Raw genomic sequence first — 27,319 nt, forward strand, 5'->3', positions numbered from 1 at the left:
TTGAAATAATCATCAACAACATCTAGCCTAATGTTACTGAAATTGAGACATATTTCTTGTGTTTAATTTTAAGAATTCTTTGTCTGTGATAGCTCCAGGCTAATACTTAACTAGATGGGCAGGGGGAAACAAACTAGAGTTGTAGTGCTTTTTGTTTAGTATAGTATATAGCAACTTGCAGTGCTAGAATTGTGCTTCTCTGAAATAAAATGAGACCACTTTGAACTTGTAATCTACTACCTTTATTAAGTACTTAGTACTTTCTGACATATATGTTATGATTTTGTCTGGCAACAAACTTCTCAGAAGTAGAAACAGTTTCAAACCTTAAATGATTCTTTTAGTTTGGAACCTCCAGTTTAGTTAAGTTCCTGATATTTATATTTGGGTTTGGATTTATTTTATTTACTTTACAGGTGGTTAAGGGTTCTTCTTTCTCCATTTGCACCGGACTATATCCAGCAGTCTCTGTTTCACAGAAAAGGTAGGTGTTTTGATCTTTGAGAAGGAAAGTATGCCAAGGATTTATCAGGATGCTCTTTGTTTTGCTGAGTTGGAACTACTAGTGGCTTTGCCTGAATGCTAGGCCTTTATTTATAAAGTCTTGATAAGATTTAAGTAAATTAGTTGTCTTCATCTATAGATGCTAGGCTTTTTGGCTATAACAGGAAGCAATGAAAATTTTTTTTTGATTAATTGTTTTCCATTTTGATTGACCTTCCAACTTTATTTTATACCTGCCTCTTAAGAATTTCTTACACCCTTTGAATAGAGGTGTGATAGAGACAATGCAGGACTCTTGTTAGTGTGGGACTCTTAGGTCCTTCCTCCTTAGTTTAAGGAAAGGAAGCTGCTCAACTTTGAGCATTGTCCAAAGTATTAAGGCAGAGGTTCAGAATTTTTCACCTCTGTGTTTTCCTTTTTTTTTTTTCCTGGCACGATAAAAAGAGGAAGGCAGTTAGCCAAGGATCCAAAACCCCAGAGGTAACTGATGAGCCAACTCCACTCTGGCCCATATATGCCATATCTCATAGGTCTGCCTCTTCTACTTATGATTGTAGTACAAAAATATGACATGCTGTCGTATATCAAAGTGGCTGTATTGGAACCTTTAGAATAGTTTTTGATTCTTAAGTCAAAGTTCAGCAGTTCAGCAGGCTTTAGTTGAGTATTGCCTCTTGGTTTTCTATTGGGTTTAACTTTGTCCTTTGATATTCCAGGTGTTAATGAAGAAAGCTGTTTCTCTTTCCTTCGCTTTATTGATGTATCTCCAGCTGAAATGGCAAACCTCATGCTTCAGGGACTTTTGGCCAGGTGAGAAGTTTGCTCATTGTTTGATGAGAGAGCAGTTGGGAATAAACAGGGGCGAAGGTTGAATACTATGAAATTAAATATTTAATATTATATCATCTTACAGAGCCTCTCATTCTTTTTGTATTGTTAAGAATTAAAATTTTTATAAGGAAATCATACTTTTGATCCTTTAATAATTGCATGATGCTTCATGATATACCTTAAATAAAAACTATTTAGGCCCTTCTCCCAAATGCTACCAGAAGGTCTTCAATTCTTCTTAATTTCAAGGTAGACTACTTTGTTTTATTTGTTTCTACAGGGCAAATGATGACTGATGATTCCTTTAGTTAGTAGTGATTGCAGCATATAGCCTGCCTTACGTATTCAGGGAAACTTAGTTCTCTTATCCTTTGGAATAATGGCTTTTACTTAATTTATTACTTTGTATTTGTGTAAAAAATAGTGACCTCATTAGGAGAGGCTATCTCCTTAGTATGAGGATGTGTTTATGAGAGTTTTTGTGATAGAGTTGAATATTCCTTAATACTGAGAGGAGCTTTACAGAGGATTTTCGTTTTCATAGTAACAAACCAATTCATGCCAAAGATAGAATTTATAGAACAAAAGTATGAAATTGCTTTATCTGAAAGTAGGAAAGAGCTGTGTCTAAAATGTTCAAGATTTACAAAAGAGACATGTTAATGAGAGACAAGGTTCCTCGCTGCTATGAACTACCCTCAGCCCTCCATGGAGCACTGAATAAGCATGTCTGCTGTGGTTTGTTTCAGATGGTTAGCTCTTTTCCTGTCTCTGAAAGCCTCCTACAGGCTCCATCAGCTGCGCTCCTGGGGAGAGCCAGAAGGGGAGAGCCAGCAGAAATATCTGAGAAACAAGGATTTCCTTCTTGGGGTTAATTTTCCACTCTCCTTTCCCAACCTTTCCAGCTGCCCTTTGTTAAAGGTAAGCAATTATTTCAGCATCAGTTATCTGTGTAGTACTCCCTTCCCTTTTCTTTGAATCAATAAAAGTAATAAAGTAAATGATGATCTGAGGGAGCCAAAAAGTTCCCAGAGGAGTGGGAGCAGTGTAGTGTTATAGCTTATTACATATCACTTAATAGACATCTTATGTGTGTGTGTGTGTGTGTGTGTGTGTGTGTATGTATATATATTTAATATATGTCTTGTATATAACTTTACTGTGAAGTACACAGATCTTAAGTGTACAACTCTTTGAATTTATACATGTGTATACACTTGTGTAACAACTGCCTAGATTAAGGTATAGAATATTTCCAGCACCCAGAAGTCTCCCTCATACTTCTTCCCATTTGAACCCTCTAGTTCAGAACAAACCAACAAATAAAGGTAATCACTGTTCTACTGCTATCATCCCAGATTATTTTACCCTGTTTTTGAACTTAATGTAAATGGAATGATCCAGTGTGTACTCTTTTGTGTCTGGCTCCTTTCCCTCAATTATTATGTCTGTAAGATTCATCCATGTTGCACTGTAGCATTCTTTTTTAATGCTATGAAGTGTTCCATTGTCTGTTTCTAATCACAGTTTATTAATCTACTGTTTTATTTATTTATTTATTTATTTGGCTGCATCAGGTCTTAGTTGCGGCACGCAATTAAATGGGATTGCTGTAACATCACATATATGTATGTTTAGGTTTAGTTCCCACTGCCAAACGTTTTTCCAAAATGGTTTTTCAAAGTTAAACTCCCACCAGCAATGTGAGAGATTTATTGTTGTAAATCTTGCCTACCCCTGGTATTGTCAGCCCATTTTCTTTGAATTTGTGATTTTCAGTTGCATTTCCATGGAAAATAATGATGTTGAGCACTTTTTCATGTAATTGTTTGCCATTGTATAGTAGGTAAGGGGAAAAGGGATAGGAAATAAGTGATAGGTGATAGGTTCAGATTCAGATCATGTGAAGCCTCATAAGTTAATGCTAAGGATTTGGGTTTTATTCTGAATGAAATGGGTGTAACACTGGAGAGTTTTAAAAAGAGACTTCTATGTTTATATGTTATAGTTCTTCAACTAGATTAGAAGTTTAGAAGGTAGGACTTTTTCTTTGTATCCTCTAGAAAATTTAATGTGTCATCAGTCATACAGCTATCGAATGTAGGATGTTCTTTGGCTGCATCTGGTTATTTGCCCCCTGTATACTGAAGAACCCATATGATTTCCTTTTCTTCTGTTTTCCCAGTTGGTTTCTCAAGCATTGCTCCATATACTTTTTTGGACTCTGAAGATAAGATCGTTAATGCAGAAGGAGAATAGAATTGTGTTCCAGCCTGTTTGGAATAATATAGTCAGTTGTGGCAAGGTGACTTCCTACTAGTGAATACTGATAAGTCTAATGAAGAGTTGCTTAACCTGTGTAGACCAATTTCCTTACATTTGGTACTCTATATTACTACAGTTAAAATTTTTTTACTAGTTTTATTTTTGGTACAGAGCGCACCATTCTCCCAGGGGTTTTTATGCTCTGTTATGTAGATACCTGCATCTTACTTAACACTGAAAGATATGTATCACTTATTTGTATTCTTCTGCTTTATGAAAATACAGTAGTGTGTTCAGAGTACCTGTTCAGTGAGGTCCTTATATCAGTTAATTTCCTGAGAAATTTAGATGTGGGCAATATGCTTTATGTGAAACTGGTTTTTCCAAAGTTATATTCACTTCCATGTCCTCTTTACTTTTATTTCGTGTTATAGATAGACCTTTGCTCTTGTAGTGGCTTAGAATGTACACCGAGTTACTGAGCCACAGGTAGCTGAAAGCTAATCATGTATGTGTAGAGATGCTGTTCTGCTTTTGGTCTCACCATCCTTATCTCCAAAAATACATATGTTGAAATACCAATGTATCTTGCCAGAGTTGGTTGATACATCTGTTCTAAGAAATATTTGCTTTCAACTAAGCAGAATAATCTTTACATGATATCTAGCCTTAAAGGTTAGACTGGGTTCTGAATGAAGAATCATTTTGTTGAAGCTCCATGTGTAACAATAAAAATATAATAAAGCCCATTATATCTGTGGCTTTTGAAGTCTGACCATGACTCACAAGAATATTTTACACCACCTATAGTTATGTAGACATATCAGATATTACATACATATATAAATATTACACATCCATAAATTTTTAAGACAAAATATTCACAAAACAGTATTTACCCTCCTTCAGTGCACAGAGTTTTTTCCTTTTATTTGTTTTTCTTAATGTTAGTTGGAACCTACTAAAAAATGATTTCATGACCCTACTACTCACAGTTTGAAAAATACAGCATTCAGTGACTGCATGATATTAGAATAGCAAGGGGACTAGGTAAAGAAAGTCACCATATAGAAAGATTCTGCATCATTCTTTTTAATAGTAAGAAAGGAAAGAAACTGACATTTTGGGACTTAAGGAAGGGTCTCACTTTCTGAATATGAAAGAGACCACCAGAAGTCACTGAGAGAGCAATATGCACATTTCATTGCAGAGTTACCCTGACATGTAGTTAGTGATCAAGGTCCATCTCTGTCTTAGTATATTTTGGCATGTACCTGTTATATCCCTCCTATTCAGGGATAATATAAATAAAGTTAAGTAATTTTGAAAAACCCGATTCAAACTTGAGCAAAGTAGTTTATTATGAGAACTATCCCCCAAGAATGGCTTTGTTAGAATATGGCTATTACCACTATTGTACTGTTTCTCACACTGATTTCTCCAAACTAAGTCTTTCTTTCTCCCTCCCTCCCTTCCTCCCTTCCATTTCTGGCTGTGTTGGGTCTTCCTTGCTGCGCATGGTCTCTCTCTAGTTCCGGTGAGCGGGGGCTACTCTTCATTGCGGTGCACGGGTTTCTCATTGCGGTGGCTTCTCTTGTTGCGGAGCACGGGCTCTAGACTTGTGGGCTTCAGTAGTTGTGGCATGCAGGCTCAGAAGTTGTGGCTCGTGAACTCTAGAACACAGGCTCAGTAGTTGTGGCACATGGGCTTAGCTGCTCCACAGCATGTGGGATCTTCCTGGACCAGGGCTCAAACCCGTGTCCCCTGCACTGGTAGGCTTATTCTTAACCACTGTGCCACCAGGGAAGTCCCGAACTGAGTTTTTCTTATTTAAGAAGTATTCTAGAGAATATTACATTGTCTGTTTTGCAAAGAAGGATAGAGAAGGAAATTTTGAACACCTAATCCTTTATAACAGATTTCCAAAATTCCTTTGTTAAGAGTATAAAGTAAAAGCTAAAACTTAAGATGCATGATATTTTAGCATACATACACACATCAGAAACACACTTCCAGATTTCATAGTCTGCTGTAATCCTGCCAGTTTACAGTTTTTCACAAAAATATGATTGACAAAAATGAGTCTTTTTTCAAAGGTAACTCTTCAAGTATGGACAGCAGTGGTGAGACTTAAATGTAATAATTATCTGTCTTGCTGATGTTTGGATTTGTCAGTTGGATTTAGATACAAGGTCTTAGATTCTTTTTGTTTGTTGCTTTGTGTGGGATAAATTCATCATGTATGTGCTTTGTGCCTTTTCCTGACATGACTTGTTTGTTGTCATTGAAATCTACAAAAATACTTTTGGCATTATTAATACAATTTACAGATCCTCTGGAAGATTCCTTTGCTTATACAGGGACGCTAATACTGTGGAATCAGAGAGAAAATTTTTTATTTTCACAGAAAACAAAGTTAAAATTGTACTTACTAGTTTTAGCAAATGTCCTGAGAATATGACTTGAGAGGTATTTGCTATCATTCATATGGTGAATTAGAACCTCAGGAAGACCAAGAAAAGTCTTGAAAGATTAGAAAAGGACTGACATATAAATGTGGGTCCATCTTTAAAGCTTGAGGGGGTAGGAAGAAAACTTGGAAATGATAACCAGTACCCTAATCATTTATTAGAGAGTTAAAATTTTTTTTCTAATGAAATTAATTAATAACCATTTGAATTCATGAGTCTAAGAAGCAGCTAAGTTGATTCTGAAAATATGACCATTTGCTTTCCTTTAGTAGACAACAGGCCAAGGAGATTAGAGAGAAAGAAATAATAGGTATAATATATTAAAAAATGTAAGCCTTTTTCTTATTGCCTTGGCTATTCTTCTAGAGATATTAACATACATACAGGAAAGTGCACAAATCATAAGTGTACATACAGCTTGATAACTTCACAAAACACTGTCAGAACTGTACCTCAGAGGCCCCTTTGTGCCCACTTCCATTCATTGTTCCTCCTCAGTGTCCTCCCCACAAGAGTTACTGTAGGCAAATATTTGGGTGGCTTATAGTTTTTATTATTACAGGTAGTGCTGCTGTGAACATTACTGTACACACCTTTTAATGAAAATTCATATGTATTTTGTGGGGTATATATATCGAGTAGTCAAATTGCTGGGTCATAGGGTATGCGTATGGTCATCTATAATAGGTTATGCCAGACAGTTTTCTAAAGCAATTGTGCCCATTTTCATTCCCATTAACAGTGTTAATGTTCTAGTTGCTCCATGTCCTTGCCAGAATGTGACATTGTTTTGTCTGTTCATTTTAGTCCTTCTATGTGGTAGTATCTCACTGTGGCTTTAAATTATATTTGCCTTATGAATATTGAGTACCTTTTCTAATGCTCATTGGCCATTTGGATAACCTCCTTTATGAAATGCTTATTTGAGACCCTTGCTTATTTTTCTGTTAGTCTGTCTGTATTTTTCGTGGTGTTTTGTAGTTCTTTATGTATTACAGATGTCTTCTACTCTGTAGCTTACTTTATCACTTTAAATATTGTCTTCTGTTGAATCGTTAGCATTTTTTGTGTCCTGTTGAAGAAATCTTTGCCTTTACCAAGGTCATAAAGATAATTCTGTTTTTCTCCAAAGGTTGTTTTGATTTACCATTCAGATCTACAAGAAACTGGGTTTTCAGTCTGTGTTATGGGTTGTCATTTTTTTACTTACAGATATCCATGAAAAGACCATCCTTGTTGCACTGCAGCATCACTTTTGTCAAACAGGTGGCTGTATATGTGTGGGTCTGTTTCTAGACCCTGTTCTATTCCATTAGTCCATTTGTCTATCCTTGACCAGTACCACTTTATCTTAATAACTATAGCTTCATAATAAGGCTTGATAACTGGTAGCACAGGTCCTCTAGCTTTGTTTTTCTTCAGTATTCCCTTCACTGTTCTTGGCCTTTTGCATTTTCACGTAAATTTTGAATCAGCTTATCTATCTTAGTTTAAACTCTTCTCAGCAATGCCAGTAGCCCCATGTTTTTTGATTATGTCCCCCATTATTAAAACATTCTTTATCCATTTTGCCAATACCTATGCATTATTTCATTTAAAATGATACACAAATAATAGCATATTAATATTATTTACATTGTGAAGCTTGCATGTAATTTCTTTGGAGACCACTGATATGGGCAGTACAAGAAGCCTAATTGAGTAAGGAATGTTAATAGAGGGGAGGACACACTATTTACTGGAGAAAGTACTTTTTTTTTCCATACACTCTTCACTCTTTCTCTCCTGCTGTTTTCATTTGTTTGATCCCAAGGGCCAATGGGATTGAGTGAATGGGTCCATTGATTTGTATGTATATCAGAAGAGCTTATTGATTGAATGAATCTGCAGTGGGTGAATGTGATCTTGGCTTAAGGGTTGGGGTTTTTCTAATGTTCTTTCATAGTAGCCTTCTGCCAGTGTCAGTCTACTCCCACAGAGAAAAAGCACATGTAATTAATGTTATTTACAAACCTGTCACACATCAGTGCCTATTGTGGGCAAGGTGTGTTAACAGTCATGGTCTCTTATTTTCTGGTTTGAAAACTCATTCATGCATATAGTAAAAAGACATGCACAAAGTTAAAAGGACTTTACAAATAAAAATGATTCAAGATCAGAGTTGAAAGGAAACATAATTAACTGCCAAAATAATGGTAGATGATTAGTGGTAAAGTTCAGGATGGGAGATCACTTCAGGTTAAAATGAACAAAAAACTCTTTTATAGAAATGGTATTGTTTAAGTTGAATCTTGAGTGGTAGGGACCTGGGTAGGAGGAAGGATATTCCAAGTTGAAGATTTGAGCCAAAATATAGAACAGTAATGAGAAAAAAGGCCAGAAAGGTAAGTCACCTTTTCTTCCAAGGAATCTTTGAATGCCATTCTATTGGGGTTTAGATACTAAACCAGGAGTTTCAGCCCTTTTTTGGCTCACCTTCTTCAATAGATGCTACAGTTGTAATCCTGGGGGAATAAAGTTTTGGTGGCTACTGTCAAGCCGTGGGAAGGAATAATCGGGTAGTTGGTTTTAGGAAGGCTGTTAAATCATTCAGGTCATTACAGCACATCAGTGGGGATCTCTGCCATTGACACTTGATGACTAATCTCAAGAGTATGATAACAGGAAAGATTGGATGTGGGAATCCGTGTTAAGGAGGGTATTAAACTAAAGTTCCAAGTATCAGGTACAAAGGACCCAACAGAAATAGTTGTAACCAAAAGATGGTGAAGAAAGGGTGAATGGACTCTGATTGATTTGGATATGGATGAGCATTGGCAGTGAAGGAATAACTTCCAAAACCCAGAGTTCAAGAGAGGATTCAGAGGGAGTGCTGAATTCTACATCAAGTTTAAAGTGAACACTTAGGGATGAGATTAGGAGCTCTTTGATGTTATGAGTGCAGATATAACTGAGAAGGCCCAGGTGCAGGGATTTACAAGGAGAAAGATTCTGGTTAGGAAATAGGTAATGAAGTGTGACAGTTAAAAAGAATAGGAAGACATTTCAGGAGGGACAGTTGGTTTTAACTAAAAGCTGAGTTTGTAAGAGAGAGGAGACTCAGATTTGAAGACAAAAAAGGAAGAAAAGGCAGCTAAGAGGGAAATTAAACATGCAAGAAGGATTGATACGGGATGCAAAAGTGGTTAACTACCCTTTTTTTTTTTTAATATTTATTTATTTATTTATTTTTGGCTGTGTTGGGTCTTCGTTTCCGTGCAAGGGCTTTCTCTAGTTGTGGCAAGCGGGGGCCACTCTTCATCGCGGTGCGCGGGCCTCTCACTATCGCGGCCTCTCTTGTTGCGGAGCACAGGCTCCAGACGCGCAGGCTCAGTAGTTGTGGCTCACGGGCCCAGCTGCTCCACGGCATGTGGAATCTTCCCAGACCAGGGCTCGAACCCGTGTCCCCTGCATTAGCAGGTAGTTTCTCAACCACTGCGCCACCAGGGAAGCCCGGTTAACTACCCTTTTTGTATGGTAGAAAACCAGTGAATACAGGTAGAAACTCTATAATTAATAGAAAGATACTTCTCTAATACAAAGAATATTTTACAATGTCCAGAAAGACTGAAACCAAGCTTAACGTGAAAAAAAAAAAGTGCTGTTAAACAGTTCTGTCATTTTTGGACTTCCCTGGCGGTCCAGTGGTTAAGACTCCACGCTTCCAGTGCAGGGGGCACAGGTTCAGTCCCTGGTCGGGGAACTAAGATCCCACATGCTGCGTGGCATGGCCAAAAAAACCCCCACAATTCTGTCATTTTTTTTCTTTCTTTTTTTTCTTCATTTCTTTTTTCCCCCCAAGTGTGAGAACAGAATTTAGATGTTTGGACATAGTCCCTCTTGTCTTTGTGGTCGGGTTATTTTAGGCACCTTGCACTTACAAGGTTAAATAAATGTTTACTGAATGACTTAGTAAGTCTTGGTGCATTGTTATTAGTGTTGTTTTTCCCTTTGGAACTTTGTGTTTCGTTATCTGAGGGAATGTCCTCCACCCTAAAATTAGAAGTATAGTCTTCTTCTGTATTTAAAATAGAATTTTGTGAAGCGTTCTAACTTTTCCTTGGAGGTTGGGAAATATGGGTGGCATTGCTAATTTGTTTGATCATGCATTGAGTTTATTGCACACTAGTTATTTTTGCCCTGCATTTGACCTGAGAACTAGAGGCATTTCTTGGGAGTGAGAAATATACCAGCAGAAAGAAGCTAATTTTTAGACATCTTCAAAAAGGGTGTCAATTGTGGATATTAGCCCCTGTAGTAGTTATCTATACCTATATAACAAATTACCCCCAAATCTAGCAGCTTAAAACAATGAACATTTTTAATATCTCATAGTTTATGTTGGTTAAGAACTCGCGAGCAGCTTAGGTAGGTGGTTCCGACTCAGAAAATCTTATGAAGTTGCAGTCAGGATATCAGCTAGGGTTGCAGTTCCCTGAAAGATTGACTGGAGCCATAGTTTCTGCTTCCAGGTTAGCTCACTTATATGCCTGGTTAGTTGGTGCTGGCTGTTGGCTGGAGGACTCTGTTCCTCGATGTGTGGACTTTTCCATGGGGCTGCTTCAGTGTCCTCATGGCATGGCAGCTGGCTTCCCCCAGAGTGAGTGATTCAAGAGACAGAGCAAGGAGGAGCCTCAATGCCTTTTGTATTAGTTACTTCATTACCACGTTTGTTTTGGTATTCCCTGTTCTGAGATTTTGGCTTAGGCGACAGATGGGTTCTGACTGTGACACTATGAAAGTTCTTAAATTGGAAGGGATGCTGGTATCACCTCTCCTTGTTCTCCATGTTACCTGTCTGTTCACAGTTTTATTAGCTACTGCAAATGCAGTATAATACATGCCATTCATCTTCAACCAGAATTCATTGCTCATAAGCCCTAACTCCTTATGAGCAAATTTTTTTTCATAGCAAGCTCTGTTTTTTTCTGTATCTTGCATTTTCATTTGATATGCCAACTTAGTTCAGATTGTGTAACTTTGATTATTTGTAAACATAATGCTGAAGAGATGCTGTTTCTCCAAATCCTTGTTTTGCTTTCTTTTGTGATACTGTGAAGTAGAGTAGCCTTGTTTAATATGCAAAGTAAACACAAATTTATGTTTCAGTGTTTTGATGGGAGAACATGAATCCGGCTTCCATGTTCAAGATCAGTCTTAAAAGTAAAGTTGGGGGTTATTCTCAAGCAGACAAACCTGAGAGAAGAGACAAGGGGAAATGCTAAAATTGGAAGCGAGTGCCAGGATTCTTTCTCTTGTACTATTTAAAAATAATTTTGAATAAAATTCCTTTGGAGCTACCTACTTTGAATTAATTTTTCCATATTCGCCTTTATCCTCTTATTGCAGAAAATCCTTCATTCTGTTCTCTTCTGTGCCTTCATTTGTTTTATAAAAAGTAGTAGGTATTGTTCCAGCAGTCTGTCTCCTAAATACAGCTTCCTATCATCAGATCAAGGTGAAGGCTTTGTTCTTATTCCTCTGAGGAGATAGTTAATGAATGTTGACTTACCTACATGTTGTCATCTTGTTCTTGGTAAGCTATCTTAAATCACATACTACCTGAGTTATATTCAGCGGTCTAACCCAATCCTCTCATCTTCCTTGCCACCCATGGACGTGAATGAATCTGAACAGTGAGAAGCTCTTCCCCCCAGTGAGTGTGCCTGTAAAACTCTTCTTCTTACCCTGCAGTGAATATTAAATTTGAATTCTGTGTTACAGAGTTCAGGGAAGTACCATTCTCATAATGCTGGCTTTGGGATGGTACAAAAACATCAAGGAGCTAGGAACTAGGCTAAGGACATGGATCAGATGACAGGGTATTTTGAACGAAGTTTAGGGCCTTTTAAAATCTCTTACTTGACGTGAATGCTTTTCTGATATTTCCTTTTCTTGTAATGCTTGTAAAACAAAAGCCAGCATGATTCTGTGTTGTCCTCTTAACCTCATTGTTCTCTACCCTGCTTTACTGGTGATGAGTTCAAGAAGGAATAGCATTTAGTTAAAAAATTTTATGAATTCATTCTCACACACCTCCCTCCCCACTGTAGGCTCTGACCAGAGCTCCTTTCTTGTACAGTTTTACGAGGGTTAGAGTGCAAGTCTCACACATATGAATTTTTTTTCTTTTTAATCTTATTTTGCTTAGAAGAATAAAGACAAAAACCAGAATCTGTAGGAAATACACCATTTAGCCATCTTTTGGGGAGGCAGAACAGATTTTATACTGTATCCAGTTAAATACTATGTTAAAAATGATAATTGGCGGAAACAGTACCAGCATTAATTTCATTTCCTGTCCCAGTCTTAGTGAAACTGTTGTCATGGTTATGGTCTGCTTAGGCATTATATGTGTGGAAAGCTTTATATGCTGTACAACTCTAGTGAGCCAACTAACTCATAGAAATTGAGGGCATTTCAGATTTTGCAATTTAAAATATACAGGACTTCCCTGGTGGTCCAGTGGTTAGGACTCTGCGCTCCCAGTGCAGGGGTCCCAGGTTCGATCCCTGGTCAGGGAACTAGATCCTGCATGCCTCAACTAAAAAGGATCCTGCAGGCCATAACTAAGACATGGCACAGTCAAAAAAATATATATATATATAAAAATATATATACAAAAGAATCTAAACATAAAGAGTTATTTTGAAAAGAGTGGTGTGTGTTTTAAGTTTTAAACACTATATTAAATGCTTAGAGAGCTTAGAATGGCTATTGATGAAGAATCCCCCAAACAGGAAGTTTCCAAAAACTCTTCCACTAGAGGTTAATTTGCAACTGCAGTATCTGTATCATCATTTCCTGAGATCATGAGAGCTGCCAGTACCCTTTGTGGAAAGCTCTGGGAAGCCATTGTTTTCAGAGTTTTTCTGTATTTTATTTCCCCCTTTCTTAAAAAAAAAAAATTTATTTATTTATTTATTTTTGGCTGTGTTGGGTCTTCATTTCCGTGCAAGGGCTTTCTCTAGTTGCGGCGAGCGGGGGCCACTCATCATCACAGTGCACGGGCCTCTCACTGTCGCGGCCTCTCTTGTTGCGGAGCACAAGCTCCAGACGCGCAGGCTCAGTAATTGTGGCTCACGGGCCTAGTTGCTCCGTGACGTGTGGGCTCTTCCCAGACCAGGGCTCGAACCCGTGTCCCCTGCATTGGCAGGCAGATTCTCAACCACTGCGCCACCAGGGAAGCCCCTATTTCCCCCTTTTTGTTTGGTCACTTAGAATATCTGTGAAAATAGAATCCATGCAATCTTAGCAATTGATCTATAAACATTACACCCTTTCATTTTAAGTGAGACCTTTTCTCTATATCTGAGTTTGATGTGTTCTTTAAGAGAAAAAACAGAAAATTAATTTCTAAGTAATGAAGACCTAACGTTAGCATACGTATTCTTTTTAATTTTAAATAAGACATGGAAAGCAAAGAACGGCCCCTTGTTGAGTGGACAAGTATGTATCTGAGGGGAAAACATCTGTGTGTTCTCTGTGCTCCACTGTGGCAGGTAGTGTACAGCTGAGGGGCCTATCATACTGCCCTGTTATTTTTCACTTGAGACTTTTGCATGGTGCCAAAAGATTCTACAAAAGCCTTCCTTCGCTGCTGTGTGTATATTGCAGTACTGGCGGCAAGACACACACAGTTGCCACTGCCTGCAGGGTAGTAAGATAACTCAAGAACATGAGGAAGGGACAACAGAAGAGCAAAAACTGTGACCACATTATTACCAAGTCACATCTCTCATTGTGTGACATTGTTTCTTTTTTTTCTAATTTGTTTTGGACCAAAGTAGACTAAAGAAGTAATGAACCTTCTTTTCTGCACCGACCCCCCCCAGCCCCCTGCATCCTACACAGCGATGCCTGAGGTGTCCTTTGTGTTCTTCTCTATTAAGCATTAAAATTTTCTGTATATAGCAGTACCTAGCAGTTCATGTCATTATGTGAAGGGAATGTGGATAGTATGGTACCAAGGACCACCTGTGCCAAGGAAGATTTGATGGAACCAATGTTAAGAGAAAATTATCTAGAAAAGTATAGATTGAATGAAGTATACTGAGGGTAGTCAGGGTTTCTCTAAAGCTAAGCCTTGTGTATGTTGAGCATGTTGAGCTAGTGAATCATTTTTTAAATCTGGAATCAGCTACAAATCACCTTGATTTAGTGACTGCCAATGAGAAGCCTGTCTTAACCTAGCTGATATAAGACAAGCGAACATGTTCTAACTTAGGAATGACCACCCTGGAAGTAAAATTATCATTAGACTTTTTCCAGAAAGGTATCACAAGCAAAATATTGTGTTAAAAAGACTCCCTATCGTGATTGTTCTATCCCTTATTAATAACTACAATGTTGGAGAGAAAATTATTGAAGGAATTGGTCATTCTTTCAGCTCTTATCTGTTGGATTTTGCCATTTAAGAATACTGAAAATGAGGTTGACTTTAAGAGATCCCTCCCTGAGGCATTGTTTAGATACTGCTCTTTAGAAGTTAGTCAAGAATTCAAAAGTCTCTAGGCCAGCCACTGCTGCTATCTCAGCCACCTGGGTGGCAGTGGACACCCCAGCTAGCAGCCCTGAACTACGACAGATACGAGCAGCGGTTGCTAGGCTTGTGTCATCTCTTCACCCCCAGGAGGGGCAAGAAGAGCTATCACTAATAAGAAGTGAACTTTCAGAAAACAAGAATATTGGCTACATTTTGTTTTTGTTTTTGTTTTTTACTTTCATCTGTGTATCAGCAATAGGATTTTTTTAATAATGATCCTAGCTCATCAGTATTGGAAGAACAGGGTGACACCTGGTCTATTAATCTTCATAATGATCCTCACACTAGGCATTCAGATGATAATGGAGATAAACATGTAGAGAGGTGGTTAAATCTCAGTGCAGATGCTACCCAACATAAAGATGAGAACACAGATATTGTTGAAAAATGATATCAGAAGATTAATGTTCTTTTCTGGTTAATGATGGGACCTAAACATCTAGAGAAAAATGTCAAACATATCAAAGCTACATGAGTCCAGCATTGTACTAAAGTGTTGTAAAGACTTCCATACAGTGTGATTAGAAATCACTGAAGACGTCCCAACTCTGTAGGAAACATTTAAAGCCTTTCAGTTTTTTCATGCCCATTATTTAGAAGGTGCTGATTGCTTCATGAAAGCAGATTATGATACACCTGTCCTACTAGACAGCTTGAGATGGCTTCTTTCAAACTGTGATCCTGAAGAACCCATGTACTTCAGGAGGAAATATATACTAAACAAAGAAGCTTTGAAGAGATTTGGTACTGGACACTTTCGGTATTGGAATTATAACTGTTATTCTCCTGCAGAGGGTCCTGGTTACTGTTCATCTTGCAGTATTTTGTATTATCTTCATTCATATGATTATTTAGGTTACCAACCTGCCTTGAGAAACCAGTAAGACAAATAAGTGAAATAATCGAGAATGAAGATCCAAAGATAAAATGTCTAATATTGAACTGAAGAAAGAACTGCACCTGCAATATATTGATACAACACTGTAATCCCACTGACAAATTCTTTGTATGTGAACATTCCATACTTAAAAATCTTTCATGTGAATGGCTGCAAACTGAAGCTTTAAGTCTGTTAAAATGAATTGATACAGTAATGTATTTAATTTTTTAAATGGTAGTTAGGTTAGAGGAACTAAAGAGATATTGTTTCCTGTTCCTGACCACTTTTATTGATGTCTCCAAATAAATAGAACTTCCAACCTTGCTAGAACTATACTGCACTGTTAGTACACACATGAAATACTAAACAGATCTGCCTAAAAGAAAAATTTAGGAGGAAATATTATTGGTCATCTTTTTAAACTCAAGACAAATGGGTTTGTATCCACGGTGTAACAAATGAACCAAACTTCCCCTAACATACACAAAATGTTGTTTTGTCTAATGAAAATTTTGCTGTAACTATTTATAATAAACAGAATCTCTTCCAGAAAAAGGCAGAATTGGAGATGACATTTACCTAAGGTACATTAATAAAAGCACAGTTTGAAATTAGAATGAACTTTGACTATATGTGACATTTTTTCTATTTTGCTTACAATAAATAATTGTCAATAGCACTAATTTACATTTTTGTTTTGTAGTCTCTGGTTTTCAGCAGCCACTGTAAAGCAGTGAGTGGCTACTCAGACCAGGTCATCCATCAGCGGAGATCAGCTACCTCCTCGCTTCGTTGCTGCCTGCTCACTGAGCTGCCATCTTTTTTGTGTGTGGCCAGTCCACGAGTAAGTGCCACAGGAGGGAAGAGATAAAATAGATGGTGTTTGAAGAAATAAACCAGTTTTCAAGGCATCCATTTCTTAACCAGAACTGTTTTAAGCTATTTGGACCTTGAGAAACATATAAATGCTCGTTATTTAGAAAGGGCATCCGTGGTCCTGGCTTTCCCAAGACAGCACTCCTCACTTTGAATTGTGTTGGTTTGAGAATAGTTGTATAGTTGTACAACTATAGTTGTATATCTGATAGTTGTACAACTATAGTTGTATAGTTGTATAGTAGATATCTTTCCCTGATGTTGCTTCCATGTAGTTCCTCTCATTTAGCCTGGGGCTCTAAACTACCATGGGAGCAAGCCATCTGTTACGAGGTAGATTATCACCCAATAGCAGAGACAGGAACAGTGGAATATTTGAATAGAAGAGGGAGCCATTTGTCACCTGTGTTGAGGTTTTTGAGGGTTTTTCAGAGGAGGGAGCCCGATTGGGAGGGAGATTTGATCTGGCCTTATCGCCTCAGTACAGTCTCCAAATAACAAAGGGAAACATAACACTCCAGCATCAAGAAACTTCTTAGCTGGTATTCTCTCGCTTTCTTCAGCAGCTCTGCCTGGACTGTGGTTCACAAGTATGTTCCCTCTGAAAAGTGACTATTGGGCCAAATCCACCAGTCAGTGGTAGTAGTCTTGTTTGCAGATTGGGAGTAGTTTCTATTGTGGTTTCAACTTTGGACAGCTATTAGATCTTTCCTGATACCCTGTTTATCAAAACAGGGCACTCTGGTGATTGCCGACAGTGTCGCTGCAAAGGCTCCCCTTGGCACGCTGCGGCTGTTTACTTCGCTTACACCTTCCACTCTTTCATGTCTTTCTGATCAGAGCCAGACAAAAACTCTCTTACAGACATGAAGCAGTACATGAAGGGAGAGAGGCTAAGATGTGGCCAGACTGCAATTAGAGCAAAAATGAGTTTGTCTTCCCAGCTTGTTTCCATTTGCTCTAAGGGCAACTTTCAGTTAGCCAGGAGACTCTAAGAGGTTGACTTTTCTTACCCTTCTGTGTTTTTATCTTGTTTTCTTCACTCATCCTAGCAAGTCTACTGTTTTCACAGTTCCATTCAAAGAAGGTGAAGACGTTTAAATCTTCTTTGTGATGATATTTCTCTACCATTATTTATATCAGCTTACATCCTTACTTTATTAAGTTATCAAAGGTCAGAATCTGGCAGAGGGTCCAAAGAAAGATGATGAATGGAAACGAGATGACAGTAGAGTCCCATTGATTCCTGCCTGTGTAGATTTCTCTGCTGGTCCTGTGCTACACAAACTTGATTCTCTTATCACTATCAACTTTGTTTGATTTATATTGATTCTCCAGAAAGTATTTGGGTTTTGTAGGTACCCAGTTCTTCCAAAGCATTCTTGGTCTTTGAAGCTTAAGTTGATCTAGGGAAAAGCACTTTTTCCAGAAAACATCTAAAGCCAAGTGCTTGCATAGAAAGCAGCCTTCAGGCTTCATAGTTGTATGGTTGTTTCCTTTTTACTCTCCTAATCTGTTATGTACATGGAGAGGCCTATAAGAGGAAGCCTAGATTTTTGAGAGAGGGATGTCAAGACATTTTTTACTTCTCATATTCCCTGTGTTTTATGGAGCCAGTAAAAAGTGAACTGCCCTGGACTGTAACTGCATTTATGGACATAAAAATTCTTCATTGATACCACTAAGAGCTCTATAGCCAACCACTCTGGAGAATAACCCCACTCTCTGACATACTTACATATACAGACCCCCACTGTACTACTTAAGTATTGTTTCTGAGGAGCCTGAAGTCTAAACTATCATGCCTGGTACTGATGTTTCCCTAAAAAACAATAGTAACTTGAAGAAGACTGTTAGCCTAAAGGTGTGGTGGCAGGCAGGAAGCAGGAGGAAGCTTTTCTCATCTGGCTGAGGGGCTCCTCCCCAGCACCCTTTCCTGTTCAGCCCCTCTCCCCACGTTTGTCTCTAGAGTTTCTTCACGTAGCATGTGCTAAATCTGAAATGGGAGTAATCACCCCATAGTTAGGAGGACAGGAAGAAGAGTTTTAAACATATCTGAATGTTTTATACACACACAAGATCTGTAGATCAGGCCGGGGGTGTGAATAAGGCAACATTTTATGAGGTATTTTAATGATCATATGTTGATTTCTAACCCATCTGTGGTGGAGAGAAACTGATTTCCTTTGACGCCTCAACCCTGGCATTGAGTTAAGACAAATTAATTTCCATGGCACATGCTGTGAAAACTTTAGGGTCAATTCAGGAAGAACTGTGTCACTAAGGAAGGAATTATCATTAGCTTAAGAAATCATTCTGCAGGGTTAATAAACTAAGAGCCTGGGAATTCATCACACCAAGAAACTGAAGCGCTTGGAGCGGTCACGCTTCCTAGAGCTAGAGCAGGAATATACGTGTCCTCAGGAAGGACGCTCTGAATGCTTCAGGAGGCAGCCCCTGAAGATACTATAGTTTAGGAAGTTAATGAAGCAAGAAACAGGGGTTTGCTCATGTGGGACTAAAGGGAGTATGCATTTCCATTTGTGGGGAGGCAAGAATGGGTATGTCATGCTTCATCTCCCCCTGCTTCTGAGCAATCAGGAAGACCACTTGGGGTTAGCAGAATGCGTGGAGGCTGTTTAGGATAGAGCTGACTTAGAAAGCACAATTTTAAGTAGAAATGGACTTGTTTGCCTCCTTTTGGACCTCATGAGTTCACTGCTTACGTACTTGCAACATGACACTATATGATTCTGTATATATCTTGATCCAGGGCTCCTGCCAAATAAGCTTATCAAAACATTAAAAAATATTTCACTAAGAGCTGAGCCTTGCAAACCTCCTAGTTTTTAATCCTGGACTTGGAAGGCTATCAGCAAAATGAAATTGGAAAATAGGTGAAAGTTTATAACTGGAAAAAGTTGTTTTGTTTTTAAACTATAAGAGTGTCTTGGGGGCTTCCCTGGTGGCACAGTGGTTGAGAATCTGCCTGCCAATGCAGGGGACACGGGTTCGAGCCCTGGTCTGGGAAGATCCCACATGCCGCGGAGCAAGTAGGCCCGTGAGCCACAATTGCTGAGCCTTCGCGTCTGGAGCCTGTGCTCTGCAACAGGAGAGGCCGCGATGGTGAGAGGCCCGCGCACCGCGGTGAAGAGTGGCCCCCACTTGCCGCGACTAGAGAAAGCCCTCGCACAGAAACGAAGACCCAACACAGCCATAAATAAATAAATAAAATTAAAAAAAAAAAAGTTAGCTGCAGGGAGGTGACATAACTATGGTTGTTAAGAATAAAACATTGGGCTTCCCTGGTGGCGCAGTGGTTGAGAATCTGCCTGCTAATGCAGGAGACACGGGTTCGAGCCCTGGTCTGGGAAGATCCCACATGCCATGGAGCAGCTGGGCCCGTGAGCCACAGCTGCTGAGCCTGCGCGTCTGGAGCCTGTGCCCCGCAACGGGAGGGGCCGCGATAGTGAAAGGCCCGCGCACCGCGATGAAGAGCGGTCCCCGCACCGCGATGAAGAGTGGCCCCCACTTGCCGCAACTAGAGAAAGCCCTCGCACGAACCGAAGACCCAGCACAGCCAAAAATAAATAAATAAATAAATAAATAAATAAATAAATAAATAAAAAATAAGAATAAAACATTAAAAAAAAAAAGTGTCTAGAAATGACACTCTTTCCTGTGTCACTGTTCTCCCCCTATTCCTTCATGATTTTCTAGCTTTTGATTTTTCATCTCGAGAATATGGGCCCAAGGTTTTTATATATAATTCCAGTATATATTCTGCTTTTCTTAAAAAAAAAAAAAATCAAAGTAAGGGGTAGGGGGGAGGGAGGGAAGGATTGAGAGTTTGGGATTAGCAGATGCAAACTATTTTATATATAGGATGGATAAACAACAAGGTCCTACTGTATAGCATAGGGAACTATATTCAATATCCTGTGATAAACCGTAATGGAAAAGAATATATATATGTAAAACTGAGTTACTTTGCTATGCAGCAGAAATTAACACAACAATAGTAGATCAACTATACTCCAATAAGATTAAAAAAAAAAAAAGCAGTTATCTTTGAGTGTAAAATTGGTCAATATGAGTCTCTAATTAGAAAAGATTAAGTATACTTACTCATCCAAGAGTGTGCTTGCTTTTTGAGCTATATAGAACTGGTCATGCTTCTGTGGTTCAGACCACTGCTTCTCAAACCATTTTTGTGGAAGTATAGCCACTATTGATTGTCACATTCTGAAACTCATATCCTAGGTGGCAGATGTCTGCTCCGGTTTAGTATCTACTGGGCTACTGCCAGGACAAGCCATGGCGGGAGAGACCTAATTTTTTTTTTTTTTTTTTTTGGCATATGGAAATTTATTGCTATCCTGCTTTCATCATCAAAACTTATGATCTTGGTCTTTCCTTCTTGCCTTTGTATAAGGCCAAAAGGGAGACATTGGCTACTTTGACGACCTTAAGAGCGGACTCCAGGAATGTCACCAAGAGCATGACCTTTGCGACCAAATCCAGCAACCAGAACTTAATCATTTTCCTAAATGATGAATACAATTCAAACAACCATCATTGGGTACAAAGGCTGTGATTTTTTTGCCATTCTTGATGAGCTTAACCCTGACACTTCCTGATGGCAGAATTTGGCTGTTTGGCTTCAACCCCTACTTTTTCAAGCACAATTCACTTGGCATGAGAAGCACCTCCAAAAGGGTTGGCCTTCAGGGCTGTGCCCAAATGGGCTTTCTTGTACTGTTTATCATGCCACTTCTGGTCTCGTCGGTGGCTATGGAGCTTCCTGGCAGTACGAAGACTGCGACACTTGCCCATCCTGCCAGCGCCGTGGGCCTGAGTGAAAGACAAAACTTATTTATTTTCATTTTTATTTATTTAATTTATCCTGGTTGCACCAGGTCTTACTTGGGGTATGTGTGCTCCTTAGTTGTACCATGCATGTGGGATCTAGTTCCCTGACCAGGGATTGAACCCGAGTCCCCTGCATTGGAGGGTGATTCTTAACCACTGCACCACGAGGGAAGTCGTGACCCAATTTTTAATCACCTGCTTTGTGTTTCGGTCTTTATTTGCCTGTGCTCAGCTTTCGGTGGGAAAGATGAATAACTTGGAAGCAAGAGAACAAACTCCTTTTGGGGTGGGTAAATGTGGTATGAGATTACCAAAACCTATTCCTAGTACTAAGTAAGGTGATTTAATGTGTGAGCTTTTCTGGGTTTTGGAGCGCCAGGGGCCCAGCTTGCTGTGACCCACTGTAGTTTTGCATCTGGACCATAGATGGCACTGGTCCCTAGCAAAATGAATTTAGCTTCATCTGTAAGCCAGAGTAGTGTAGTCTTTGGTGATTGGTAAATGGTGCTCTTTCTCCAGTTTTGGTATCCTCCAGTTTCCAGCAGAGGTACCTGCAGCCCCACAGTCAGCTAGCTGATTGTTTATGTACCCCAAGGCAGTATTTCTCAAGGCTTGGCCTGAGATGCTGGGGTGCATGTTAAAAACCGAGAACTAGTGACTCCTACCTTAGGCCTGGATCAAAATCTGCACATTAGATAAGCTCCTAAGAAGGTTCTTATGCCCACCAAAACTTGACAACCATTGCCCTAAATATTGATGGGCATGAAAATAGAAAAGTTAGTAGCAAGGTAGATTTTCCTAAATGTCTAACTTCCAATAAATAATAGAAGGAATAGAACTACCTAACTACGTACAGCCAGTACTTTATGTTCTGATCTTTCCCATACCTCTGCCCTTGCTCCTTATATCCACATTCTTCCTATCTCCCATACCTCTGCCCTTGCTCCTTATATCCACATTCTTCCTATCTCCTGGTCTAGCTCCATGGTTCTTCTGAGCAATTCACTGCTAATAATGGGACCTTAGCATTTTTATCAACCTGGGCTTACAGGTAATCACAACCTCCAAATTTTAACAAAAGGTAACCTCAGACTCCTTATCAGATGATTTCACAGACATCTGAATGCATAGCTGCTTATTAGAGTGGGAATAGACCCAGGTCATTAAAGAAGGGTAAAACCTGTGTTTCTAAATTGGCAGGAGCCTTCTGTTCCTTTGGGGGGCAGCATTTGAATGTGAGATAAGAATTTGTGCAAAGCCTCTGCCCTAGCCAGGAAATGAATTCACTACTCTCTGGCAATTGCTTTCTCTAATCCCTACCCCATAATGCTCCCCGCAGCTTATGGCCTGAAAGAAAGATTCTCTTATCTTCCATTAGGTTTGTCAGTCAGTAACCTGGTCAGGGAAGAGGAAAAAGAAATGTTGACAAACTTGGGAGCTTTGCCACAGAAGCCTTAAAGATAGCTTCAGATGCACCAGGAGGATACTCTTTAGTTCTTTAATAATGACTATCTCCAGCTCTCTTTATGGCCTCACCATCCTGTGTATGGCTAATAGAACTTTGCCAAAAGCACTGTCTGGCAATGAAGGGAGATGACAAAGTGATCAGATACATATATATATGTATATATATATATATTTGTGATAGAATTATTCCTGACCTGCTATCCCAGTTTATCTGCAAACTCCAGCACTCTCTGGATCTTTAGTTTGTTGAAAATTCATGTTATGGAGGTTGGCTTTTTACCTGGGGAAGCTCACTAAGTCAGTTATTAAGGGCAGGTTAGTTTGTCAGAGCAGGGAAGTTAAAACCGCTAGTCTAAGAATTATCCACATTAGTCTGATTTCAGAGTCAAAGTTCCCAAAAGGCTTAGTGGGTGTGGAAAATGTGAAAGAGCCATCTCATGTGAATCTTTCACTGCAGGTCACCGCAGTGCCATTGGATTCTTACTGCAATGACAGAAGTGCAGAATATGAGCGGCGAGTGCTGAAGGAAGGAGGGAGTCTGGCAGCCAAGCAGTGTTTGTTGAATGGGGCCCCTGAACTGGCGGCAGACTGGCTAAATCGACGGTCCCAGTTCTTTCCAGAACCAGCTGGAGGACTGTGGAGCATTAGGCCTCAGAATGGCTGGTCTTTCATCAGGATTCCAGGTGAGTCCTCCTTTCTCTTGGCATATGTTCCCAGCTTTGGCAAGGGAAGAACCAGGAAAATACTCCATGTGGTGGTTTCAGATATTCAGAATTCAAAGTTCTTGAGGTTTCTATTTCCTCTTTTACCCTTAGTGATTGTAGGTAAGAATGCTTAAGTAATTTGTGACTTGAGTGGAAATAGAAATGTTTTTTTAGATTTCTGCCTAAATGCTGTCCTGTGACAAGCTTACAGCTGAGAGAGGAATGCCACTCTTAGGAGTGGGGGCGGGGGGTGTAGGGAAATAAACTTGGTAGGAAAGGCTTCAGGTCGAGTGAGTACAGTCGTCTTGTGCCATTGCCAGTGGAATGAATGAGAATGTCGTCACTCACAGAAAGCCTAGTTTAAGTAGCATAAACAGTGTCCTGCACGAAGCACTAGAGATCTGAATGATAACCAGAAGAAAAACAGTGTTTTGTGCCAAAATGCTAGCGGATTCCCAGACCTACTAGAGTCAAGGTCGAGGGTTGAAAGGAAACTAGGTTTTCATTTTTGCTTTAGTGAGACTACTTTTAAGGAAACCGAACATAGGGTTCATAGGCTTATGTTCCTTGCTTACACCTGCAGGCACACTGGAGTGATAGCTTAAAGCTACCATGTTCGTTTCATTTGTCCAAATTCTCTGATGCTTTGATTGTATTAATCTTACTGGCACATAAAGGAAGTAAACTAGAGTTAAGTGTTCAAAAGAGAGGCTCTGCTATTTCTAAGAGATAACTGGGTTCTAGGCTTTAAGGCCTGGCTTTTCCATTTAATGTTAACTTTGTCAAGTGTCGAGGGACTTTGGGTCAACCTGTTAGTTGCTTTGGGGGTGCTTTGAACTGGAAGATACCGTTTTGTGTACAAGAGCAATATGTATATGGCCTCATATCTGACTTAAAACAGATGAAAGCAGTGGGTGAAGGTATATTGTTAGAAAATAAGGGGAAAGCCCAGGTGTAAAGCAGGCCTGAATAGTAGTAGGAATAGAGGAATAGAAGCCAGCAGGTTTGGAAACCACAGAGTCCCTGGCAGAAGATGAGCACAGGTGTTAAAAGAAGCAAGATAACACCTTATTTCTTCTTTCTCCCTTTTTCATTTTGACTCCTAAGTTCCCAGTACAGAAGGAGAAGGCTTATTGCTGGCGCTGTGGGAATCTCTTGTGGCTTTTCCTGTTCTTTGAAAGAAAAATGGACCTTGTTTAAATAGCAGGAAGTGTCTGAGTTCTTTTTGCATCGATAAAAAGCACCAGCCTCACTGGCTGTTTACTGTGAGAACCAACCAGCTCCTCACTGACCCCATTGTGCTCGGTAGACTGGCTGGGCAGGACAGTGGGGGTTGGAGGGGTCACTGGAACCTGTATTTTATCTCTTTTTCCTCTGTACTTTTACATTTTCTGTTTCCCTGGGAAGGGTTGGTTTTATTATATTCCTTGAGAGACTGACCAAAATCTTCTGGATTTCACACCTTGAATGTCTCCCTGTGTTTCACCAAGAGAAGTGTGTACAATCCCTTCAAAAGTCTCCTCTCCTTGGAAAAAGGAGATATTATTTTATCTGTTACCCTAATTTTACTGCCATTGGATACATTCATTTTGTCGGTGACCAGGATCTTATACTGTGGTCAGTAAGAGCTTGTATCTAAGTGAAAATACTGTAAGATTGTACTGTAGGATTGTAGGAAAGATTGCAAGAAAGTAGCGTAGGTCTGTTCATTTCAACATTTTTTGAGCTTCTGTTTGAAAGAAGGGGCTGGGCGCAGGTTTGACTTGGCAGAGTCAGCCTAATTTCTAGGGAATTGTGCTCTTCTTGGCTCTACGCCCTGCTTAGCAACAGGTGGTGCTCTTGCCCAGTGCAACTTTGGTAGCTCCTGAAAATTGGGTAATGGATGCCAGGCCCAGAAGGCAACAGTGTGCAGTGAAAGAAAACTTTTTTTCTGCTTAAGTGCTTTAAGGCTGTTGCTGATGTCACTTTCTTCTTAGACCTTTTCCTTCAGGCAAGTCCAAAGAAATTCTGTCTATCCACTTCCATCTCCCCCACCTAAACAATAACAAGCTAACAACAGGTATGACTTCTTGCTTCTTTTAGGTGCATCAGAGTTCTCTTCTAAGTGTACATCTTCATCTCTGAGTTTTCCTAATCCTAGCATCAGTTCATTCTGCTTGCAAAGTAAAGTAGATGTGGGAAGCAGGAATGTGTGAAAACCATTAAATCATGATTTTGAGATGAATTGAAGCTCCTGAATATTCAGACACAAGACAGATTTGTATATGCTTAAATATTTGTGTTGAGGGACTATATACGAATGGAAAGAGGAGATAAGCAGGCTGCAGAAATCTGATGCGCTTAGCTTGCCCACTCTCACTCAGTGACTGAAAAATATATGGGCTTCTTTTTCACTTTCCTGTGCTTTTAATGAGAAAAAAAGAAACTTACTGTCTGAAGCTGATTGGTACCTCTTTGGGGAATGTTTAGGAGCTATCAAAATTGAGGGACCCCAGGGAACCCAATTAAAGGAGAAGGGTAATTGGCAAGAAGAAACCCTTGAAGTTGTTACGAAAGCATTGCTGCCTGATCAGACTGGGAATTTATATAGGCCTCCTTGTCCGGTGCCAGCAAGAGGGCTTAGCATTCGGTTCTGTCCCAGCTGCAGTCATTTGATTGCGTTGGTAAGGAGACCAACAAGGAGAGCATTTCAATAATCTAAACAGGACCAAACAAAGAGGCTGAACAAAGGTGTGTGCCACAGCGTCAGGGAGGGGGTGGTGGAGGAAGAAATGTGGCCTGGCAATGTTCCGAAGGTGGGAAAAGGCAGGCTGCAGTGCAGAGGAGTAAACATCCAGGACCTGTAGCTTTGTAGCAAAAACACAGTGGCTGATGATTTGTTGTGGTGCTGTCAGCACATCTGTTCTCATTCGGTTTATACAATTAATTGTGCACTTGGCAGATAGTGGCGAGAACAGAGAAATGACCGTTGAAAACTTTTGGATTGCTCTCAACAGTCAGCTTCTATAGTTCAGAGGAAAAACCACAGGTTCAAACCCTAAACTAAAGGTAGACAGTATGTTTTTCTTAACAGTTTTCTTTTTTTACTTTTAGTAGTTAGCTGTGTATGTGAACTCTCTAGCCTTTCTGGCTCTCTTTTTGCGTCCCACAGCCACTTGCAAACATACTCTTACATCTCCCAGCCCCTTAAGATTCATCTCTTCCCCTCCTAGTAGCAGCAATTGTTTAGGGTATGTTTATGGACCAGTCTGCAAACAGGAAACTCTACTTCCTGAAATGTGATGGGAGTTGAATGATACTGAATGGATAAGATGAAAATTTGTGAGTTAAGTGTTCTCTAAAGATCTTTGGCTGAAATGCCTTTTTTTTTTTTTTTTTTTTTTAATGGGAAGAGGAAGGAGGAAGCACAAATTAGTGAGTGAAAGCAGCTTCCATTTCACAGAAACCCAAAGTCAGTCTTTCTGAAAAGCTGAATAAGCCCTAGTGTCTTTATTAAATTACAGCTTAGGATAATGACATTTACCAGCCAACCTATTTGAAATCATCCAAGAGGGAGGGGGGTTTTTTGTTTTGTTTTTGTTTTTGTTTTTTAGTGCATTTCTTGGTGTTCAAGTGTCTTTAGGGGCAGGCAAGAGCAGCCCTTGTTCCTCTACATTCTCATGCCTTTGGGAGGTAAACCATATAGCCACAGGACTAGTAGAAACAGATACCTAGAGATAAGATGAACAAAGGAAAAAGATTTCTCAGGTCACTTAACAGCAGGTTTGGCATGGATATTACTCTTAGATGTCCACATATACCTGCTGTCTCTTGAATAAAAATGTGGAGCAGGGAAACTTTCACATGCCTTAGCAGCAGATGTCTG

At 39.5% G+C, this 27,319-nt stretch overlaps 1 protein-coding gene and 1 pseudogene across 2 annotated transcripts in view; one reads left to right on the forward strand and one right to left on the reverse strand.

The window, feature by feature from the left end:
• INO80 (INO80 complex ATPase subunit) overlaps window positions 1–27,319 on the forward strand; it is a 128,977-nt gene that overhangs the window by 65,012 nt on the left and 36,646 nt on the right. For both annotated transcript variants that reach the window (XM_057543716.1, XM_057543717.1), the window contains exons 22-26: window positions 417–484; window positions 1,221–1,314; window positions 2,085–2,256; window positions 16,239–16,379; window positions 23,208–23,433. In XM_057543716.1, the coding sequence (XP_057399699.1) occupies window positions 417–484; window positions 1,221–1,314; window positions 2,085–2,256; window positions 16,239–16,379; window positions 23,208–23,433 (701 nt within the window). The remainder of the gene's footprint in view (window positions 1–416; window positions 485–1,220; window positions 1,315–2,084; window positions 2,257–16,238; window positions 16,380–23,207; window positions 23,434–27,319) is intronic.
• On the reverse strand, window positions 20,796–21,247 carry LOC103007477 (40S ribosomal protein S23-like; annotated as a pseudogene).

This window comes from Balaenoptera acutorostrata, chromosome 3 (genome assembly GCF_949987535.1).
Source record: "Balaenoptera acutorostrata chromosome 3, mBalAcu1.1, whole genome shotgun sequence".
Classification (NCBI taxonomy): domain Eukaryota; kingdom Metazoa; phylum Chordata; class Mammalia; order Artiodactyla; family Balaenopteridae; genus Balaenoptera; species Balaenoptera acutorostrata.